The 25,659-nt window shown below is 43.3% G+C and overlaps 1 protein-coding gene and 1 long non-coding RNA gene across 4 annotated transcripts in view; one reads left to right on the plus strand and one right to left on the minus strand.

Annotated features, from left to right (window-relative positions):
- Window positions 1-7,954, plus strand: part of LOC130369470 (speedy protein 1-B-like) — a 33,157-nt gene extending 25,203 nt beyond the window's left edge. For both annotated transcript variants that reach the window (XM_056574801.1, XM_056574800.1), the window contains exons 2-5: window positions 3,932-4,101; window positions 6,590-6,872; window positions 7,432-7,600; window positions 7,683-7,954. In XM_056574801.1, coding sequence (XP_056430776.1) covers window positions 6,802-6,872; window positions 7,432-7,600; window positions 7,683-7,904 — 462 coding nt within the window. In that variant the 5' untranslated portion in view covers window positions 3,932-4,101; window positions 6,590-6,801 and the 3' untranslated portion in view covers window positions 7,905-7,954. The remainder of the gene's footprint in view (window positions 1-3,931; window positions 4,102-6,589; window positions 6,873-7,431; window positions 7,601-7,682) is intronic.
- Window positions 7,725-25,659, minus strand: part of LOC130369472 (uncharacterized) — a 39,867-nt gene continuing 21,932 nt past the window's right edge. For both annotated transcript variants that reach the window (XR_008892769.1, XR_008892770.1), the window contains 3 exons: window positions 23,315-23,420; window positions 9,670-9,776; window positions 7,725-7,842 (listed from right to left, as the gene is read on the minus strand). This is a non-coding gene — a long non-coding RNA (uncharacterized LOC130369472). The remainder of the gene's footprint in view (window positions 7,843-9,669; window positions 9,777-23,314; window positions 23,421-25,659) is intronic.

A 25,659-nucleotide genomic window follows, 5' to 3' on the forward strand; every position in this document is an offset into this window, starting at 1 on the left:
ATATATGATAACTGCCCCCCTAACGTTATATGTGATAACTGCCCCCCTAATGTTGTATGTGATAACTGCCCCCTATTGTTATATGTGATAAATGCCCCCAATGTTATACGTGATAACTGCCCCCTAATGTTATATGTGATAACTGTTCCTAATGTTATATATGATAACTGCCCCCCTAATGTTATATGTGATAACTGCCCCTAATGTTATATGTGATAACCGCCCCCCTAATGTTGTATGTGATAACTGCCCCCCTAATGTTATATGTGATAACTGCCCCCCTAATGTTATATGTGATAACTGCCCCCCTTAATGTTATATGTGATAACTGTCCCTAATGTTATATATGATAACTGCCCCCCTAATGTTATATGTGATAACTGCCCCTAATGTTATATGTGATAACTGCCCCCCTAATGTTGTATGTGATAACTGCCCCCCTAATATTATATGTGATAACTGCCCCCCTAATGTTATATGTGATAACTGCCCCTCTAATGTTATATGTGATAACTGCCCCCCTAATGTTATATGTGATAACTGCCCCCCTAATGTTATATGTGATAACTGCCCCCCTAATGTTATATGTGATAACTGCCCCCCTAATGTTATATGTGATAACTGTCCCTAATGTTATATATGATAACTGCCCCTCTAATGTTATATGTGATAACTGCCCCTAATGTTATATGTGATAACTGCCCCCCTAATGTTGTATGTGATAACTGCCCCCCTAATATTATATGTGATAACTGCCCCCCTAATGTTATTTGTGATAACTGCCCCTCTAATGTTATATGTGATAACTGCCCCCCTAATGTTATATGTGATAACTGCCCCCCTAATATTATATGTGATAACTGCCCACTAATGTTATGTGTGATAACTGCCCCCTTAATGTTATATGTGATAACTGCCCCCCTAATGTTATATGTGATAAATGCCCCCCTAATGTTATATGTGATAACTGCCCCACTAATGTTATATGTTATAACTGCCCTCTAATGTTATATGTGATAACTGCCCCCCTAATGTTATATGTGATAACTGCCCCCCTAATGTTATATGTGATAACTGCCCCCCTAATGTTATATGTGATGACTGCCCCCCTAATATTATATGTGATAACTGCCCCCCTAATGTTATATATGATAACTGCCCCCCTAATGTTATATGTGATAACTGCCCCCCTAATGTTGTATGTGATAACTGCCCCCCTAATGTTATATGTGATAACTGCCCCCCTAATGTTGTATGTGATAACTGCCCCCCTGATGTTGTATGTGATAACTGCCCCTCTAATGTTGTATGTGATAACTGCCCCCCTAATGTTGTATGTGATAACTGCCCCCCTAATGTTGTATGTGATAACTGCCCCCCTAATGTTATATGTGATAACTGCCCCCCTAATGTTATATGTGATAACTGCCCCCCCTAATGTTATATATGATAACTGCCCCCCTAATGTTATATGTGATAACTGCCCCCCTAATGTTATATGTGATAACTGCCCCCCTAATGTTATATGTGATAACTGCCCCCCTAATGTTATATGTGATAAATGCCCTCAATGTTATACGTGATAACTGCCCCCTAATGTTATGTGTGATAACTGCCCCCCTAATGTTATGTGTGATAACTGCCCCCCCTAATGTTATGTGTGATAACTGCCCCCCTAATGTTATATGTGATAACTGCCCCCCTAATGTTATATGTGATAACTGCCCCCCTAATGATATGTGTGATAACTGTCCCCCTAATGTTATATGTGATAACTGCCCCCCTAATGTTATATGTGATAAATGCCCCCCTAATGTTATATGTGATAACTGCCCCACTAATGTTATATGTTATAACTGCCCTCTAATGTTATATGTGATAACTGCCTCCCTAATGTTATATGTGATGACTGCCCCCCTAATGTTATATGTGATAACTGCCCCCCTAATGTTATATGTGATAACTGCCCCCCTTAATGTTATATGTGATAACTGCCCCTCTAATGTTATATGTGATAACTACCCCTCTAATATTATATGTGATAACTGCCCCTAATGTTATATGTGATAACTGCCCCAAATGTTATATGTGATAACTGCCCCCTAATGTTATATGTGATAACTGCCCCCCTAATGTTATATGTGATAACTGCCCCCCTAATGTTATATGTGATAACTGCCCCTCTAATGTTATATGTGATAACTGCCCCCCTAATGTTAAATGTGATAACTGCCCCCCTAATGTTACATGTGATAACTGCCCCCCTTAATGTTATATGTGATAACTGCCCCCCTAATGTTATATGTGATAACTGCCCCCCTAATGTTATATGTGATAACTGCCCCCTTAATGTTATATGTGATAACTGCCCCTCTAATGTTATATGTGATAACTGCCCCCCTAATGTTATATGTGATAACTGCCCCCCTAATGTTATATGTGATAACTGCCCCCCTAATGTTATATGTGATAACTACCCCCCTAATGTTATATGTGATAACTGCCCCCCCAATGTTATACTTGATAACTGCCCCCCTAATGTTATATGTGATAACTGCTCCCCTAATGTTATATGTGATAACTGCCCCCCTTATGTTATATGTGATAACTGCCCCCAATGTTATTATAGTTGGGCAGCTATATGTATCATACCACCAGAGGAATTTAGATTAAGAAGTTTTCTGGGACTTTTCCATTTATGGTCCATCCTCAGGACTGGCTATTAATGTGTTGTTGGTGGTGGACCAACACCAGGCACCTCACCCCTGCCCTACAGCTGTTTGGCAGAGCCATGGGGGGAGATTTACCAAAACCTGTCCAGACAAAAAGCTGCTGAGTTGCCCATAGCAACCAATCAGAGCGCTTCTTTCATTTTGCAAAGGCCTTTTCAAAAATGAAAGAATCGATCTGATTGGTTGCTATGGGCAACACAGCAACTTTTCCTCAGGACAGGTTTTGATAAATCTCCCCCCATGATGGTTTTCACATATAAACAATGGAGGAGATTTATCCAAACCTGGGCAGTGGAAGAGTGGTGCAGTTGCCTATAGCAACCTATCAGATTGCTTCTTTAAAAAAATGAAAGAAGCAAGCTGATTGGTTGCTATGGGCACCCTATCCCCTATCGCTGGGACACCCATGACCTCTGCGCACTGACCCGTGACACCCCGTGTTCTGAACAAATGCCAAGTTCTGGCGGCAGTGGTCGTGATGTCACGCCATTCCCCCTAGTGATGTCACGCCCCCCCTTCTATGTCTATGGGAAGGGGTGTGACGGCTCCCATAGACATGCATAGAGGGGATGTGGCGTTTTTTCTTTTAGATTTTTAACATTTTTTTTACAGCATTCAATGTGTAGCATGAATAATTCAATTATTTTATTATTTGGGTCATTATGAATGTGGCGAAACTCAATATGTTTTTTACATTTTTTATGTTGTTTTCAGAAAAAGTTGATGCTTTTTTTAATTTACATTTTATTTTTAAGAGCCCTACAAAGGGACTGACAGCGATCAGTGTGGAAACTCCTCACATGCAGCTGTCAGGATTTGACTGATGTATATGAAGGGTTAATCTACTAGAAGAGGTTCCTCCGCTCCTTGTAGCTCCAGCAGGAGCCCGACTATCATACTGATCCCTGCACGGTAGACCCGCATTGCCTTATGATAGCACTGAAAATATGGTGGGCAAGACTACGGACCCTTAAAGGGGTACTCCACTGATCTGTACAGACGCCCGGCATTCTGCCACGCCCCCTCCCATAGACATGAATGGAGGGGGCGTGGCTTGATGTAACGAGAATATAATGTTGTACCATATGGTCTCATAGACTTCCATGGTGTCATATTATGGCTCCTTATAACCGGCATGGCCCATTATTTGGTCGGGTGCATGAGGCCCAATACTATAGATGTTATCTCTTCTATCACAGTTCAGCATCTGCCACCCAGGAGGAGTCGGAGAAGACGGAGGACCAGCCAAAGGAGGAGACGGACGGCGAGCCAAAGAAGAAGAGGGAGCAGACGGACAACAACCGCAGGGAGACCACTGATGACGCCATCCTACAGCCGGAGGAACGAGCCGCTTTTTACAGACTCCTGGGTAACAATACATTTTTCTTTCAATGACAAAAAGTATAATATTTTATCACATGATAAAATAAAGTGTTCTTATCCCCTTAAAGATGCCCCCCCCCCCAGGAGATAGATAGTTGCCCCCAGTGTAGATAGGTTCTGCCAAGGGGTAGATAGTGGTTCCCAGTGTAGACAGGTGCCCTCCAGGAGGTAGATAGTAGTTTCAAGTGTAGATAGGTTTCCGCCAGAGGTAGACAGTAGTAATGAGCGGCAGGGGACATATTCGAATTTGCAATATTTCACTATGTTTTTTTGTTTTTTTTCCATTCGAAAATTTGTAATGAAATTCGCATAGTGCGCAAGCGCAATTATATCTCCAGTGTGCCGATATTCGCATAGTTGTCTCCAGTTATCTCCAGTGTAGATAGATTCCCCCCCAGAGGTAGATAGCTGCCCTCCAGGAGGCAGGTAGTTGTCTCCAGTGTAGATAGATCCCCCCCCCCCCCCCCCCAGAGGTAGATAGCTGTTCCCAGTGTAGACAGCTGCCCTCCAGGAGGCAGGTAGTTGCCTCCAGTGTAGATAAATTCCCCCCCAGAGGTAGATAGCTGTTCCCAGTGTAGACAGCTGCCCTCCAGGTGGCAGGTAGTTGTCCCCAGTGTAGATAGATTCCCCCCCAGAGGTAGATAGCTGTTCACAGTGTAGATAGCTGCCCTCCAGGAGGCAGGTAGTTGTCTCCAGTGTAGATAGATTCCCCCCCAGAGGTAGATAGCTGCCCTCCAGGAGGCAGGTAGTTGTCTCCAGTGTAGATAGATCCCCCCCCCCCCCCCCCCAGAGGTAGATAGCTTTTCCCAGTGTAGACAGTTGCCCTCCAGGAGGCAGGTAGTTGCCTCCAGTGTAGATAAATTCCCCCCCAGAGGTAGATAGCTGTTCCCAGTGTAGACAGCTGCCCTCCAGGTGGCAGGTAGTTGTCTCCAGTGTAGATAGATTCCCCCCCAGAGGTAGATAGCTGTTCCCAGTATAGACAGGTGCAAATTACAGGTAGAGGAAGGCCACCCCGCTGGGGCCGTCGTGGTGCTGGGATTCCTTTTGGCCCTAGAATGGCCAGTCATCAGAGGCCACGTACCCTGGACCCCCAAAGTTCTGAGGACTTAGTTGACTGGCTATCACAATACACCAAATCTACTACAGCTTCCGCTCGGAACCTTAACGCACCATTCTTCTCCTCCTCTAGCTTAGCTTCGGGCACCTCTCATTCTACCAGAACCACGCATTCCATGATTGGCAGCCGTCACCAGGTTTACCCAATGCGCAGTGTAGGTGATATACCTGCTCTGACCATGCCAGTGAGGTGCTTGATTTGTGACAGCCCGACACGTTGGAATTCAACACTCCTAATGTTCGGTTGGGTTCAAATCCCACTATGTGCTGCCTCAAGGGGGGCTCTAACTATGTGCTGCCTAATATGGGGGAATCTTATGTGCTGCCTAAAGGGGAGCTCTAACTATGTGCTGACTAACATGTGGGAATCTTACTATGTGATGCCTAAAGTGGGGGGATCTAACTATGTGCTGCCTAAAGGGAGGCTCTAACTATATGCTGCCTAATATGGGGGAATCTATGTGCTGTCTAAAGGGGGGAATCTAACTATGTGATGCCTAAAGGGGGGCTCTATATGCTGCCTAAAGGGTGCTAAAGCACGTTATTCCAAACCATTTAGGAATAATAGGTGATTTATGCCCTTTATGGATTAAAACCAGACTCTGCATCAACTATGTAATTTTCCATGGGAGTTTTGCCATGGATCCCACTCCAGCATGCCACAATCCATTTGTTAGTCCCCTTGAAACAGCTTTTAAATCACTATTGTGGCCAGAAAGAGTCCCTGTGGGTTTTAAAATTCGCCTGCCCATTGAAGTCAAAGGTGGTTCGCGAACATTTGCGGAAGGTCGCGTTTGCGGTTCGCGAACCGAAAATTTTATGTTTGCGACATCACTATTTACGTTCTCTTTACTGCCTTACCAACATGGACGTCCCTTGGTGCACACAGAGTGATGTTACCCTCTGTGTGTCTGAGCCGGAGACAGTGGGCAGAGGTCCTGCACCTCTCCCAACCTGCAACCAGGGAAAGTGCCCTTGACCCATAATTCTAGAGATCTCCAGCAGTTCTGCCACCCTGCCGGGCTAGGAAGATGGTGGTTCCCTAGGCAGGTGCCTACTCAGCCAACCCCCAATCTTGGCCCTATGAAACAGACATATACATCGCAAATGAAGATCAGTATTATCATAGCCCTAATACTAAGGTCCATGTTCTTCAGGAAAGATAATGTTCCCTCTACAGAACCTTCTCTCTCCTGCTCTGGTGCTTCTGTACAATGTATAGTATGGAATATAGTGTATAATGTGTCAGTGACTGTATACACACATGTATATGTATATTATATGTAGAATTGTTATATATAGTATAGAAGATATTGATTGAATAAATGAAAATAATGATATCTCTGTTATTTTTGTAGATGAAGGACACATCCAGCTATTTCTAGGCAGGGACAGCTGCTATAAGATCGCGGACAAGGTAGTATATAAAGGGAAAGAATAGATGTTGTACAGATAGAAGTAAATACAGGGATATACTGGAGACATACAGGTACTGTATAATAGAATGTATTTAGATAAGAAATGTATTACCAGCCTCTAACTCTTCTTCTCCCTCTAGTATCTCCTGGCCATGGTCCTCATCTACTTCCGAAGAGCCAACCTGCGTACGGAGGAATATAACACCTACTTCTTTCCAGCGCTGTGAGTTTTTATTAATGTTATTGCATATAAACACATCTATATAAATATATATATATATATATATATATATACACATATCTATATAAATACATAAATATATATATAGATATATATATATATATATATATATATAGACATATATATTTGACCGCCGGCGGAGACAAATTTGCGAGCTAAGTGCCTCACTATTTCATAGTTTCACATTTGCATCTATTACACCATAGCTGTATAGCTCTCCATGTTTTAACTGCATATTCATGTTGCACCTATATCCTTGTGCTGGCAGTGTGCTGCTGCATTCTTCTGTTGCTATATATATATATATATATATATATATTTATAAACATTAATATAAATACATATAAATATATATATATATATATATATATATGTATATATATATATATATATATATATATATATATATATATATATATATATAGATATATATATATATACCGGGCACTCTGTATTGTAATATTACTACCAATGGTTCTTCTCCTCTTTCTCTTGTGAAATGTGTATAATTTTTATTTCTTTATTTTTTTCTTCCTTTTAGGTTTCTTGCCAACCAGTTTGAAGAGGATGAGATGTTTCGACGCGAGATCTACCCCTGGGCCCTTGGACCGATGTGGACGGCGATGAAGACCTGGATGCTACACCTGCGGAACCTGCTGCTCCTCCGGATGAGATTCCACGCTTGGGTGACCAGAGACACCTGTGATCGGGTCAGTGACATAAAATAAAAACTATACACTAGGAACGAAAGTCTGTGTTTATTATAACAATGTATATTGTGATTAATTCTAGATCATGGCACAAGACCCCGAGTACTGGGCATGGAAGAGAGAGCGGAAGGAACATCACGGCTGGGCCATACGCTGGTACCGGAGGGATCCTGGAGAATACATCCCGAGAGGCCCATGGTGGATCCCTCTCGCCTGCTCCATCTGTATCACCGATCTGCAGCCTTGTGCCGGGGAAGAGAACACCAAGAGAAGAAGGACGAAGAAAGAAGAACAGAACAGATGAAGACCAAGCCGCCCTAGATGTATTCTTAAGGTCACGTTCCCACTTGGCATATACGTAGCGTATTTGACGCTGCGCAAAGTCTGCAGAAGCAGCGGGAAATACGCTGCATATCCCTCGCTCACATACACACAAGGCTTTCTGGCGGCAGCCCTATGTGCGCAGTGAGTTTTGGAGGCGGGGCTCCACCTCCAAAACTCACTGCAAACAAAGGGCTGCCGCTAGAAAGCCTTGTGTGTATGGTGAGCGAAAGATACGCAGCGTATCTCCCGCTGCTGCTACAGATTTTGCGCAGCGTGAAGTATTCTGCATACACGCCAAGAGGGAACGTGCCCTTATAGTATATTTATTGTTACAATTAATGCACACACTAAATCACTGTACACAAATCACAAACACAAAATACATACACATTCATTCCCTACACACTATCACTACATACACATTCATCCCCTACACACTTTTACTACATACACATTCATCTCCTACACACAATCACTACATACACATTCATCCCCTACACACTATCACTAAATACACATTCATTCCCTTCACACTATCACTACATACACAATCATCCTCTACACACAAACACTACATACACATTCATCCCCTACACACTTTTACTACATACACATTCATCTCCTACACACAATCACTACATACACATTCTTTCCCTACACACTATCAATACATACACAATCATCCTCTACACACAAACACTACATACACATTCATTCCCTACACACTATCACTACATACACATTCATCTTTCTACACACTATCACTACATACACATTCATCCCCCACATAATTTCACTACATACACATTCATCCCCTACACACTATCACTACATACACATTCATCCCCTACACACTATCACTACATACACATTCATTCCCTACACACTATCACTACATACACATTCATCCCCTACACACTATCACTACATACACATTCAGCCCCTACACACTATCACTACATACACATTCATCCCCTACACACTATCACTACATACACATTTGCAGTCATGTTATAGCGTAATAGGGGCATAGATGCCCATAGATGCCCACAACAAGGAAATAATTCTACTGCCGTACAAATCACTAGTCAGATCACACATAGAATACTGTGTACAGTACTGGGCACCAGTGTACAAGAAAGATATAGTGGAGATGGAGAGGGTTCAAAGACGGGCAACCAGGTTAATACGGGGAAGGGGAGAACTACAGTACCCAGAAAGATTATCAGAATTGGGTTTATTTAGTTTAGAAAAAAGAAGGCTTAGGGGAGACCTAATAATTATGTATAAATATATCAGGGGACCATTCAGAGATCTCTCCCATGATCTATTTATACCCAGGACTGTATCTATAACAAGGGGGCATCCTCTACATTTAGAGGAAAGAAGGTTTCTACGCAACCACAGACGGGGGTTCTTTACTGTAAGAGCAGTGAGATTGTGGAATTCTCTCCCGGAGGAGGTAGTCATGGTGAACACTGTAAAAGAGTTCAAAAGGGGTCTGGATGCATTCTTGGAGAATAATAACATCGCCGGTTATGTATACTAGATTTATAGGGACAGAACGTTGATCCAGAGATTTATTCTGACTGCCATATTTGGAGTCGGGAAGGAATTTTTACCTCTAGTATGAGGGTTTTTTGCCTTCCCCTGGATCAACTCAGTAGGGACTTACACATTAAAAACACATTAAAAATACATATAAAATATAATAATAAACTTCACATTTAATTACATTTATTTACCTTGTCTGAGTCACTTCTTCTATTAGAATTTGTTACAAAGTGTGGATGATGAGCGGTGTGTGACCCGAATGCCCTGATGTAATCTTCAGAGTTTTTTTTCCTTCTCCCTAGTAAATAGTAAAGTTGAAAAAACGTATGCGGTTAACTTTTTGCAGTCACATTAAACGGGTACTCCACTGCCCCAGCGTTCAAACATTTTGTTCTGAACACTGGGTGCAAGCTGCTGGGGTTGTGACGTCATGGCCACGCCCCTCGTGATGTCAAGCCATGCCACGCCTCCCTAAACGGAAGACTATGGAGGGGCGTGATGCATGCCAAGCACCCTCCCAGAGACTAGCATTGAGGGGACGTGGCGTAACGTCACAAGGGGCGTTGCCATTACGTCATGACCCCCGCAGCTTGCACCCAGCATTCTGAACAAAATGTTCAGAACAATGGGGCAGTTGAGTACCCCTTTTAATTGCATGCTTGGAACCCTAGCTATAGTGATGCAGAGGTAACAGTCACACAAGGGCCCTGATGCCTGAGGGGGTCCATGAAGTGTTATGAATGGCACAGGATGGTTTGGGGGTCCTTGTTACACATTGCACATTGAAGCGTCTGCTTTATGTATGATGCATATTTTGTCTCATGGTGGCCATACACTGTGGACAAAATATGGCTGAACTTTGGCTGAACTAAGAATGCTTTTTATGGTGTAGCCAGAAAGAACAAGAAGGTGTTGACAAGGTGTAAGGTGGTCTTCAATGGGTTTAGAGGCTATCATTTGCAGTGCTATCTGGTTAATAATAAAATAAATAAATATATCAAACAGGTAAGGGAGTATCTAGGCTTATTTTCATTGACCAAGTGGTTTTATAAAAATAAAATTTTATTAGTTTACTAGATAATACCACAAATGTTTACATTTATTTTTGTTTATGTGGTGTCCCGGTACAGGACCTGTTCCTGTCCCTTGTCTAAGGTCCCCACAGCTAGAATCCCTCCATGTCTATAGGGCTCTCCTGTAGGGCATACCCCTAGTAGTCTTAAGTAAAGTGTGTACATATTAATTTAATGTAGAGGAAATATATGTATAGGACCATAGTGGTCACGTGATACACAGTTGTCATGTATAAAATGCTTAAGGACCTTTCGAGGTCATGTGATGTACCCAGAGTTCACTGGGTTCATAACTTACAGGTTTGCTGACCAATGAGCTTTGTCCAGCCCTCTTAATATATAAGGGGCTGCAGCCACTAAATTCACTCTCTTAGTACCGGATTATCAAGCAAGCACAACATCTCAGCATCAGCATCAATTCAAGCTAGGCCTGAAGCCTAACATCCCGCAGCCACAAAACGTGCGTTACCAAGGCTCAAACTACTGAATCCTGTGTGACTATCAGCTCAAATATTCGAAAATAGTAGCACAGTGGCTAGCATCAAAAGATCATTGCTTCCAAGTCCCATCAGCATCAAAACATCATTGCTTCCAAGTCCCATCAAATCTGTGAGGAACCTGTATCCCCGTTCACTCTTGAAAAGACTGTTATGTTCAATACTGTTGCATAAAATCTTCGAGTAAAGTTTCATCAGTTTACTTCATAAAATCTGCTATGGACATTCCGTTATTTTTCCCTGCCGTTTGTGGGACGGTTTGCAGTAGGAACATTAATATTGAGGAAACCGCAGCCTGGCGTCAGGACACTCAAGGGTTAATACCACCAGACCCAACACTATTACCGCAACACTCTAGACACCATTACGCTCCCAGCACCACATTTACATTATCTTATTTTAAAAAAAGAGTATGTGGGGGGGGGGGGGGGTGTTAGTGTGAATCACACTTTTATTAGGGGAGGGGCTTATTCATATTTATCATTTTATTTTTTTTATAATTCTTTTTTACACTTTCTTTTTTTGTTCCCATAGAGGATGATAATATGAAATCACTGGATCGCTAACAAAGTTCAATGCTGTGAACCGCTTTAGGTCATCCAATGTTAGGACGTCTTGCAAATGTGGTGAAGACTTCAGAAAGTGCTTGACAACCAGATTCAACACGTGTGCCATGCAGGGCGCAGGTTTCACACTTCCTTGTCGCAGCGCGGACACAATGTTCTTCCCGTTGTCGGTCACCATGGTTCCCATTTCCAGTTTTTGTGGAGTAAGCCATACTCCGATTTCTTGACGATTGAATTTTAGCAGTTCCTCCCCTGTGTGACTCCGTTTGCCAAGGCAAACCATGTGAAGAACAGTGTGACACTGCCGTGCCCTACACACATGGTACGATGAAGGGCCACTGAGATTTGAACGTGAAGTGGAGGCCGAGGACACGGTGGAGGGTGAGGAGGCGGAGTTGCGCACTGTCACCAACTGGACCAACTGCCTGAGAGCGAGAGCGTGGAGGAGGAAGCGGTGTGACCTGTTCAAGTTGCTGTTGTGGCTGTGCAGGAACCACATTTACTCAGTGGGCCGTAAAATCACATGTTTTGTCCCTGCCCGTAGTTACAGCTCCACACGTCAGCGCTGCCGTACACTTTTGAACACACCGACAGGCTCAAGGACTGGCACACCTTCTCTTGTACAAACTTATGCAGGGCTGGTACTGCCTTCTTCGCAAAGAAATTACGACTTGGGACTCTCCACCTCGGGTCAGCACAAGCTCTCAATTCTCTGAAATGTGCAGAGTCCACCACTTGAAATGAGAGGGACTGCAGCACCAGCAACATGGAAAGGAGGACATTCAGCTTCTGCGCCATTGGATGAATGCGACAGAAGGAGGGTATGACACACAGCTCCCTTCACCTGAGGTGGTGGACCCTTGGCTGGCTGAAGGAGGGAGTGGCGTGCCACTGGGTGATGCCGCAGGCTGGACCACCACATCTGAGCCACGGTTGTCCATGGCCGCTTTATGCTGGCGCATCATATGTTGACGCAGGGCCGTGGTGCCAACAATGCTACCCTGTCCACGCTTCACCTTCTACCGACATATCTTGCATGTGGCTGTGTTAACTTCCTCCGGATGCTTGATGAAAAACTGCCATACCACGAGTATCTGATTTTACCACCAACAGTGTGCAATAATTGACTGCTACTACCGCCATCTCAAGGAACCCCTGTTCCACTACCACCTGGGAAGGTAGGCTTCCGCGAAGCAGTTGGTCTACCCTGGGCACATTTGGCTCCTGAATTTCCACTTCTGCCACTATGCTGACTGCCAACCATGCTACCACCTTGCTGGCTCATCTGCTGCCTCAGGGGCAACCTGCAACCCTCTTCTGCTGATGATGATGATGAAGCACCCTCTGCACCCGGATCCCAAGTGCGATCGGCTTCATCATCATGGAGTTCTGTCTCTCACTGCGGCTTCTGTTGCCACTTGCCCCTAGTCTGCTGCGACCTCTGTCTGATAAATTTAGGACTCTAACACTCCTCTGAGCACATCCTGGCACTTCACTGCCTGACATACTTAGTGCGTACACAAGGGGAGTAAAATATGCTTCACTACACGCCTTTCACTGTATGTAGGCTTGTTGCAGATTAACATGTTCAAAAAAGTACACTACGTAGATGTAGCTATGTGGTATGCACATATGACAGAAAAAAAAGGATCTATAGTACACTTGGAAAACTTATTTTCGTAAAACACCAGCCGGTGATTACTTTTGCCTGGACTTTCCCAGTACCTAGACTTGTTACAGATTCACTGATACAAAATAATAGCCTGCTTTGATGTAGGTATGTGGTGTGCACTTATGAGGGCAGAAAAATGCTCTACAATGAGCCTAAAAACTCTGTAAGTTTTGTAAAACACCAGCCGGTGAGTACTATTGTTTGGACTTTCACAGTATGTAGGCCCTTGACAGATTAACAGGTACAAAATGGTACACTACTTAGAGGTACGTATGTGGTGTGCACTGATGAGGGCAGAAAAATGCGTTACAATACGCCTAAAAACTCTGTATTTTTGTAAAACACCACCCGGTTAGTAATTTTGCTTGGACTTTCACAGTATGTAGGCCCTTGGCAAATTAACAGGTAAAAAATAGTACACTACTTAGATGTAGGTATGTGGTATGCACTGATGAGGGCAGAAAAATGCGCTACAATACGCCAAAAAACTCAGTATTTTTGTAAACACCAGCCGGTGAGTACTGTTGCTATGACTTTAACAGTATGTAGGCCCTTGACAGATTAACAGGTACAAAATGGTACACTTATTAGATGTATGTATGTGGTATGCACGCATAAGGGCAAGAAAATGCGCAACAATACGAAAAAACAAAACTCTGTATTTTTGTAAAGCAAAAGCCAGTGAGTACTGTTGCTTGGACTATCACAGTATGTAGGCCTTTCACAGATTAACAGGTACAAAATGGTACACTAATTAGATGTATGCATGTGGTATGCACTGATGAGGGCAGAAAAATGCTCAACAATATGCCAAAATAATCTGTATTTTTGTAAAACAACAGCCGGTGAGTACTGTTGCTTGGAGTTTCATAGTATGTAGGCCCTTGACAGATTAACAGGTACAAAATGGTACACTTATTAGATGTACGTATGTGGTATGCACGTATGAGGGCAAAAAATGCGCAACAATACACAAAAAAACTCTGTATTTTTGTAAAACACCAGCCGGTGAGTATTGTTGCTTGGACTTTCACAGTATGTATGCCCTTGACAAATTAAAAGCTAGAAAATAGTACACTACTTAGATGTAGGTATGTGGTATACACGTATAAGGGCAAAAAAATGCTCTACAATATGCCAAACAACTCAGTATTTTTGTAAAACACCAGCCGGTGAGTACTGTTGCTTGGACTTTCACAGTATGTAGACCTTTCACAGATTAACAGGTACAAAATGGTACACCAATTAGATGTACGTATGGGGTATGCACATATGAGTGCAAAAAATGCCCAACAATACGCCCAAAAACAATGTATTTTTGTAAAACACCAGCCGGTGATTACTTTTGCCAGGACTTTCCCAGTATCTAGACTTGTTACAGATAGAAAATAGTAAACTGCTTTGATGTAGTATGTGGTATGCACGTATGAGGGCAGACAAATGCACTATAGTCCACTGAAAAAACATATTTGTGAACAGCAGCAGGACACAGCAGTGCAGCACCACAAAATTTTTTTTTTTAAACGGGGATTAAACCCAAAATTGCACTCTGTCACAGAGTGTTAAGAATGGTGTGAACTAGTTTTTATACCGTCTATAGACTATTATAACCAGCAGATGATTTCTTGTGAAAAAAATACACAGAATTGAAAATTCTTCCCTGCCTCTTTTGATAAGGTTCATGAAGTTCAGGCAGCTTGTTGATATGTATGAGGCAACGAAAAGCTATCTGCCCTATCTGATGAAATGCTCAATAAAGTGAATGGGAGGTTGATGGCGTAAAAATCCTTCTCAGTCAGAACAAGCAAAGCACTGCACTTCTCTCTGTCCACAACGCTGATTTAAATAGCAGTTGGCAGTGGAACGCTGTGGTATAAGCAATTCAGCGTGTCTGTGTAACACACACAGACACGCAGTCCGCCCTATCTCTGCAGTGTATATGGCATGAAATGAGCAGCCACAAGATGGCTGGGGATTATATAGGGCTGTGACATCACAGGGGTCAATGAATGATGATAGGATGCATCTCGAATGTGATTCAGGGTCATCCCGCCTACCTCCCTTCCCGTCGTACTTTCCCACCCTCCCATAATCCCCTGCCCCATGAAGTGACATGTGTATCCGCCATTTTAGGTCTCCTTTAGCCTGGAACGCTGTAAAATGCAGTTTAATTAAGCGATTTGCGCAATAGAATTGCGGTGATATTGAAATTTGTTGTGAATCGAATATTTCATGAAACTCGTAACGAATTTGGGTTTGTCAGCTTCGATTAGCTCATCTCTAATCACTACATGCACATTAATTTCCTACACACTATCATTACATACACATTCATCCCCTGCACACTATCACTACATACACATTTATTCCCTACACCCTATCACTACATACACATTCATTCCCTACACACTATCACTACATACACATTCATTCCCTACACCCTATCGCTACATACACATTCATCTCCTACACACTATCACTACACACACATTCATTCCCTACACACTATCACTACATATACATTCATTCCCTACACCCTATCACTACATACACATTCATTCTCTACACACTATCACTACATACACATTCATCCCCTACACACTGTCACTACATACACATTAATTCCCTACACACTATCACTACATACACATTCATCCCCTACACACTATCACTACACACACATTCATCCACAACACACTATCACTACTTAAACATTCATCCCCTACACACTATCACTACATACACATTTATCCCCTACACACTGTCACTACATACACATTAATTCCCTACACACTATGACTACATACACATTGATTCCCTACACACTATCACTACATACACATTCATTCCCTACACACTATCACTAAGTAAACATTCATCCCCTACACTCTATCACTACATACACATTCATTCCCTACACACTATCACTACATACACATTCATTCCCTACACACTATCACTACATACACATTCATCCCCTACACACTGTCACTACATACACATTCATTCCCTACACACTATCACTACATACACATTCATTCCCTACACACTATCATTACATACACATTCATTCCCTACACACTCTCACTACATACACATTCATCTCCCACACACTGTCACTTCATACACATTCATTCCCTACACACTATCACTACATACACATTCATTCCCTACACCCTATCACTACATACACATTCATTCTCTACACACTATCACCACACACACATTAATTCCCTACACACTATCACTACATACACATTCATTCTCTACACCCTATCACTACATACACATTCATTCTCTACACACTATCACTCCATACACATTCATCCCCTTCCCACTATCACTACATACACATTCATTCCCTACACCCTATCACTACATACACATTCATTCTCTACACACTATCACCACACACACATTCATCCCCTACACACTATCACTACATACACATTCATCCCCTACACACTGTCACTACATACACATTCATCCCCTACACACTATCACTACACACACATTCATCCCCTACACACTATCACTACATACACATTCATCCCCTACACACTATCACTACATACACATTCATCCCCTACTAGACATGTGCAATTCGGTTCGGCACGAATGTGTAAATTAACGAATTTTACCGTTTTCGTGCATTCGGACCGAACCGAATGCACGAAAACATATTTTGAACATTCCCGAATAGCCACGATAATACGAATAGCAAAGTAACGAATACATTCGTTATTTCCCAAACATAATGCTGTAAATAACGAATGCATTCGTTATCTGTAAACGAACGTGAAGAATTCATTCTGATAAATATAATAAAAAGGATATAGATAGTTTGATTTTTCGGATACATTCGGTATTCGGGTACATTCGGTAAATCTTTTTATTCTTTTTTTGGACTTTAGCGATCCTAAAAGATTATGGAGATACCTTTTTTATAAAAATTTCGTAGGGTATCATAAAAAAATCATAATAAAAAAGATACAGTGGTGATGGAAAAAATTGTATCTAATGAAATGTATCATTTTTATTATGAAATGTTTATTCATTTTTAAACAGGGATCAATTTATGTGAGCGGGTAAAGCACTAAAAATGTAGCCGACAATAATGAAAATGTAGTGTGTGCTTGTTTTTCACTTTTTTTAAAAACATTTTTTAGGTAGTACTACTACTCCCAGCATGGAACACACTCTTCCATGATGGGAGTAGTAGTTACCTGTACTAATTGACAGATTGCAGGGGTCCCTTGCGATCATCTTGTATAATGTATAGATGCGGCGGCCGCTCTTCTATGGTCCCCTGCACTCACGTATATGTACACATATTCATATTTCCCGCAGAGCTGTGATTGGCCAGATGGTTCCAGCCAATCACAGCTCTCTGTGAGAAATAGGAATATGTGTATATATACGTGAGTGCAGGGGTCCATAGGAGAGCGGCCGCCGCATTCATACATTATACTGGAGGATCGCAGCGGGTGTCAGGAGTGATACCCGCAGTGATCTTTCCTTTACTACAAGTACTAATACTCCCAACATGGAGCACACTCTGCTCCATGCTGGGAACTGTAGTACCTGTATTAATAGACAGATCGCAGCGGTTACACTCGCTGCCATATGTCTATTAATGCAGGTACTACAGCTCCCAGCATGGAGCAGAGTGTGCTCCATGTTGGGAGTATTAGTACCTGCAGTAAGGGACAGATCCCAGGGATGTCACTCCTCCTGACACCCGCTGCGATCGTCCTGATGTGAATGTCGGGATCAGCTGTTCTCAGGGCTACAGAGCCGGGAGAACAGCTGACGCTGAGCCGTAGGTATACATCGTATATCTACTGCCCAGCAAGAACTTACAGTGAGCCTGCAATGTGTATACAGTATACACATTGCTGGCTCACTTAACCCCTTGCTGAGCTGTGCGCTATGCACAAGCCCAGCAAGGGAAGGGTTAACTTACACTGCTGGACAGTGTAGGTTAACCCTTTGGGCGGTACACACTATATACAGCTATCTATAGATAGCTGTATACAGTGTATACAGAAGACGAAGTCCAGCTTACTTCCCTCGAGTCCCGCGGGGTTCGTGTAGCTCCGCCCCCTAGTGATGACGTCATTAGGGGGCGGAGCTACAGAAGGGAACAAGGCTAATTAATCTGAAGTTCTGTTCACATTGTACGTTTTGTATAATGTGAACAGACCCTTCTGGCAGTGTCCACCCAGACAGGGAGACTCCAGCTGTTGCTAAACTACAACTCCCAGCATGCCCAGACAGCCAAAGGCTGTCTGGGCATGCTGGGAGTTATAGTTTTGCACCAATTGGTGGCTCCCTGTTTGGGTAGACATTGCATCATGGGTGCTCTCCCCAGCGGACAGCGCCAAAAATGTCATAACCAATTTTTTGTGTTTTTTTCTTCTCGTTTCAGATCCGTGTATGCAGAGGATTACTGCGGATTCGATGGATTACGGCGGATTATTTATTTTTTCCTTTAATAAAATGGTTAACGAGGGCTGTGGGGGAGTGTTTTTTTAAATAAAATAATTTTTCCAATGTGTTGTGTTTTTTTTTTTTTATTGAATTTTCAAGGTTAGTAGTGGACGCTGTCTTATTGACGGAATTCATTACTAGGCTAGGGCTTAGTGCTAGCCCCAAAAACAGCTAGCGCTAACCCCCAATTATTACCCCGGTACCCACCGCCACAGGGGTGCCGGGAAGAGCCGGTACCAACAGGCCCGGAGCGTCAAAATGGCGCTCCTGGGCCTAGGCGGTAACAGGCTGGCGTTATTTAGGCTGGGGAGGGCCAGTAACAATGGTCCTCGCCCACCCTGGTAACATCAGGCTGTTGCTGTTTGGTTGGTATCTGGCTGAGAATGAAAATACGGGGAACCCTATGCGTTTTTTTAATTAATTTTTTTATTTAAATTTAAAAAAAAAACGCATAGGGTTCCCCGTATTTTCATTCTCAGCACAATACCAACCAAACAGCAACAGCCTGACGTTACCAGGGTGGGTGAGGACCATTGTTACTGGCCCTCCCCAGCCTAAATAACGCCAGCCTGTTACCGCCTAGGTCCAGGAGCGCCATTTTTGACGCTCCGGGCCTGTTGGTACCGGCTCTTCCCGGCACCCCTGTGGCGGTGGGTACCGGGGTAATAATTGGGGGTTAGCGCTAGCTGTTTTTGGGGCTAGCACTAAGCCCTGGCCTAGTAATGGATTCCGTCAATAAGACAGCTTCCGCTACTAACCCTGAAAAGTCAATAAAAATAAAAAAAAACACAACACATTGGAAAAATTATTTTATTTAAAAAAACACTCCCCCACAGCCCTCGTTAACCATTTTATTAAAGGGAAAAAAAATAATCCGCCGTAATCCATCGAATCCGCAGTAATCCTCTGCATACACGGATCTGAAACGAGAAGAAAAAAAAACACAAAAAATTGGTTATGACATTTTTGGCGCTGTCCGCTGGGGAGAGCACCCATGATGCATTGTCTACCCAAACAGGGAGCCACCAATTGGTGCAAAACTACAACTCCCAGCATGCCCAGACAGCCTTTGGCTGTCTGGGCATGCTGGGAGTTGTAGTTTAGCAACAGCTGGAGTCTCCCTGTCTGGGTAGACACTGCCAGAAGGGTCTGTTCACATTATACAAAACGTACAATGTGAACAGAGCTTCAGATAAACTAGCCTTGTTCCCTTCTGTAGCTCCGCCCCCTAATGACGTCACCACTAGGGGGCGGAGCTACACGAACCCGGCCCGGGACTCGAGGGAAGTAAGCTGGACTTCGTCTTCTTTATACACTGTATACAGCTATCTATAGATAGCTGTATAAAGTGTATACCGCACAAAGGGTTAACCTACACTGTCCAGCAGTGTAAGTTAACTCTTCCCTTGCTGGGCTTGCGCATAGCGCACAGCTCAGCAAGGGGTTAAGTGAGCCAGCAATGTGTATACTGTATATACACATTGCAGGCTCACTGTAAGTTCTTGCTGGGCAGTAGATATACGATGTATACCTACGGCTCAGCGTCAGCTGTTCTCCTGGCTCTGAAGCCCTGAGAACAGCTGATCCCGACATTCACATAAGGACGATCGCAGCGGGTGTCAGGAGGAGTGACATCCCTGGGATCTGTCCCTTACTGCAGGTACTAATACTCCCAACATGGAGCACACTCTGCTCCATGCTGGGAGCTGTAGTACCTGCATTAATAGACATATCGCAGCGAGTGTAACTTCTGACACCCGCTGCAATCTGTCTATTAATACAGGTACTACAGCTCCCAGCATGGAGCAGAGTGTACTCCATGTTGGGAGTGGTAGTACTTGTAGTAAAGGGAAGATCACTGCGGGTATCACTCCTGACACCCGCTGTGATCCTCCAGTATAATGTATGAATGCGGCGGCCGCTCTCCTATGGTCCCCTGCACGGCCGTATATATACACATATTTCTATTTCTCACAGAGAGCTGTGATTGGCTGGAACCATCTGGCCAATCACAGCTCTGCGGGAAATATGAATATGTGTATATATACGTGAGTGCAGGGGACCATAGAAGAGCGGCCGCCGCATCTATACATTATACAAGAGGATCGCAAGGGACCCCTGCAATCTGTCATTTAGTACAGGTAACTACTACTCCCATCATGGAAGAGTGTGTTCCATGCTGGGAGTAGTAGTACTACCTAAAAATGTTTTAAAAAAAAGTAAAAAACACGCACACACTACATTTTCATTATTGTCGGCTACATTTTTAGTGCTTTACCCGCTCACATAAATTGATCCCTGTTTAAAAATGAATAAACATTTCATAATAAAAAAGATACATTTCGTTAGATACAATTTTTTTCATCACCACTGTATCTTTTTTATTATGATTTTTTTATGATACCCTGCGAAATTTTAATAAAAAAGGTATCTCCATTATTTATTAGGATCGCTAAAGTCCAAAAAAAGACTAAAGATTTACCGAATGTACCCGAATACCGAATGTATCCGAAAAAAACAACACGAATACCCGAATACCGAATGTATCCGAAAAATCTAAACCAAAAATATTGCCGAACCGAAATTTTTTTCCAAAACGAAAAAACGAAACGAAATTAAACGAAAATTTTTCTAGTGCACAAGTCTATCCCCTACACACTGTCACTACATACACATTAATTCCCTACACACTATGACTACATACACATTGATTCCCTACACACTATCACTACATACACATTCATCCCCTACACACTATCACTAAGTAAACATTCATCCCCTACACTCTATCACTACATACACATTCATTCCCTACACACTATCACTACATACACATTCATTCCCTACACAAAATCACAACATACACATTCATCCCCTTCCCACTATCACTACACACACATGCATCCCCTACACACTATCACTACACACACATTCATCCCCTACACACTATCACTACATACACATTCATTCCCTACACACTCTCACTACATACACATTCATCTCCCACACACTGTCACTTCATACACATTCATTCCCTACACACTATCACTACATACACATTCATTTCCTACACACTATCACTATATACACATTCATGCCTTACACACTATCACTAAGTAAACATTCATCCCCTACACACTATCACTACATACAAATTCAGTCCCTACACACTATCACTACATACACATTCATCCCCTACACACTTTCACTACATAAACATTCATCCCCTACACACTATCACTACATACACATTCATTCCCTACACACTATCACTGCATACACATTCATCCACTACACACTATCACTACATCAACATTCATCCCCTACACACTATCACTACATACACATTCATCCCCTACACACTTTAACTACATACACATTCATCCCCTTCCCACTATAACTACATACACATTCATCTCCTACACACTGTCACTAAATACACATTCATCCCCTACACACTATCACTACATACACATTCATCCCCTACACACTATCACTACATACACATTCATTACCTACATACTATCACTACGTACACATTCATCCCTTCCGCACTATCACTACATACACATTCATCCCCTACATATTATCACTACATACACATTCATTCCCTACACACTATCACTACATACACATTCATTCCCTTCCCACTATCACTAAATACACATTCATTTCCTACACACTATCACTTCATACACATTCATTCCCTACACACTATCACTACATACACATTCATCTCCTACACACTATCACTACACACACATTCATCCTCTACACACTATCACTACGTACACATTCATTCCCTACACACTATCACTACATACACATTCATCCCCTACACACTATCACTACACACACATTCATCCCCTACACACTATCACTACGTACACATTCATCCCCTACACACTATCACTACATACACATTCATCCCCTACACACTGTCACTATATACACATTCATCCCCTACACACTATCACTATATACACATTCATTCCCTACACACTATCACTACATACACATTCATTCACTACACACTATCACTACGTACACATTCATTCCCTACACACTATCACTAAATACACATTCATCCCCTATACACTATCACTAAGTACACATTCATCCCCTACACACTATCACTACATACACAATCATTCCCTACACACTATCACTACATACACATTCATCCCCTACACACTATCACTACATACACAATCATTCCCTACACACTATCACTACATACACATTCATCCCCTACACACTATCACTACATACACATTCATCCCCTACACACTATCACTACATACACATTTGTAGTCATGTTTTAGCGTAATCCTCCCTTAGTATGCCCAGAGGAAGGGCCATACAGCAGCCATGGATTTCCTATTATGGGGATTTTTCCTGTCCTGAGCGCTGCTGTATGCTCTTCTTGTCCTGAGCGCTGCTGTACGCTCTTCATGAATGATTGGAGGCAACAACACATTTAAAATACATATAAAATATAATAATAAACTTCACATTTAATTACATTTATTTACCTTGTCTGAGTCACTTCTTCTATTAGAATTTGTTACAAAGTGTGGATGATGAGCGGTGTGTGACGCGAATGCCCTGATGTAATCTTCAGAGGTTTTTTCCTTCTCCCTAGTAAATAGTAAAGTAGAAAAAACGTATGCGGTTAACTTTTTGCAGTCACATTAAAAGGGTACTCCACTGCCCCAGCATTCAAACATTTTGTTCTGAACACTGTTTGCGAGCTGCTGGGGTTGTGACGTCATGCCCACACCCCTTGTGACTTCACACGATGCCACGCCCCCTCAAAGCAAGTCTATGGAGGGGCGTGGTGCATGCCAAGTACCCTCCCAGAGACTAGCATTGAGGGGACGTGGCGTAACGTCACAAGGGTAGGGGCCAATACGAGGTAACCCCCGCTGCTTGCACCCAGCATTCTGAACAGAATGTTCAGAATGATGTGGCAGTGGAGTACCCCTTTTAATTGCATGTTTGGAACCCTAGCTATAGTGATGCAGAGGTAACAGTCACACAAGGGCCCTGATGCCTGAGGGGGTCCATGAAGTGTTATGAATGGCACAGGATGGTTTGGGGGTCCTTGTTACACATTGCACATTAAAGCGTATGCTTCATGTATGATGCATATTTTGTCTCATGGTGGCCATACACAGTGGACAAAATTTGGCTGAACTTTGGCTGAACTAAGAATGCTTTTTATGGTGTAGCCAGAAAGAACAAGAAGGTGTTGACAAGGTGTAAGGTGGTCTTCAATGGGTTTAGAGGCTATCATTTGCAGTGCTATCTGGTTAATAATAAAATAAATAAATATATCAAACAGGTAAAGGAGTATCTAGGCTTATTTTCACCCAAGGCAAAGATTTATTTTGGCATCTGCCCCTTCAAAAAACTTTGCATACAGATCCATGGAGGGCATGTGCCAACCCCCACTCTGTATGCAAGGAGAGCCTGATGCAGTACAGGAGATTGGAGAGGGGTGGGCGAGGGGGTTGTTCAAGCGGTTGGACCCCCGTGATCAGACACTTATCCACTATTCATTGGATAAGGGATACATTTTCTACATTGGACTATTCCTTTAACCCCTTAAGGACCAAGGGTGTACAGGTACGCCTTTTCTCCATGGTACTTAAGGACCAAGGGCGTACCTGTGCGCCCGTGGGAATTTCGGTCCTTGCCGCGTGCCGGGCTGGGACCGGACGGGGGTGACTGCTGATATCTATCAGCAGGCACCCCGCGCAAATGCCCCGGGGGGTAATCAGACCCCCCCATGTTGGCGATCGCCGCAAATCGCAAGTGAATTCACACTTGCGATTTGTGCCGATTCCGGGTCATACGGGTCTATGGTGACCCGGTGACCCAGAATATAAGGGGGATTGCGGTTGTCCAAAACACCCATGATCCCCCTGAAGGCATAGGAGTGAGGTGGCAGGGGTGCCACCCCTCCTATCCCTGCTATTGGTGGTCTAGACATGACCACCAATAGCAGATCGGGGGGCTTTACTTTCGGTTTCCCCCGTTCTGCCCACCCACAATAGGCGGGGCAGAACGGGGAAACAACAGAGGAACGACGCCGAAGATCCACTAACCCCGCGGGCGAGGCTGCGGGCGACGATCGGTGGAGGAGATCGGAGTCCGGCGATGTCGTGTGGCTGGCTCCCTGGATCCGACGGAAGCCGGTTAAGTTGCCTAGCAACATCTGGAGGGTACAGTTTGAGACCACAATACAGTGGTCTCTAAACTGTAACCCTCCAGATGTTGCAAAACTACAACTCCCAGCATGCCCAGACAGTTGTTAGGGCATGCAGGGATTTGTAGTTTTGCAACAACTGGAGGGCCCCAGTTTGGAGATCACTGGTAGTGATCTCTAACTGTGGCCCTCCAGATGTTGCAAAACTGCAACTCCTAGCATGCCCAAACAGCAAACAGCTGTCTCTGCATGCTGGGAGTTGTTGTTGCGTAATCCAGCTGTTGCATAACTACATCTCCCAGCATGCCCTTCGGCGATCAGTACATGCTGGGAGTTGTAGTTTTGCAACAGCAGGAGGCACACTGGTTGGAAAATACTGCGTTAGGTAACAGAACCTAACTGAAGGTTTTCCAACCAGTGTGCCTCCAGCTGTTGCAAAAGTACAACTCCCAGCATGCAGGGTCTGTCAGTTCATGCTGGGAGTTGTAGTTTTCAAACAGCTGGAGGTTTGCCCCCCCCCCCCCCCCACGTATATGTACAGGGTACATTCACATGGGCAGGTTTACAGTAAGTTTCCTGCTTCAAGTATTAAAAAAACACATAATAAAGGGTTAAACACTACATATACACTGTCCCCCCCAATAAAAATGAAAAATGTATTGTACG

The sequence above is a fragment of the Hyla sarda genome, chromosome 4, assembly GCF_029499605.1.
Source record: "Hyla sarda isolate aHylSar1 chromosome 4, aHylSar1.hap1, whole genome shotgun sequence".
NCBI lineage: Eukaryota > Metazoa > Chordata > Amphibia > Anura > Hylidae > Hyla > Hyla sarda.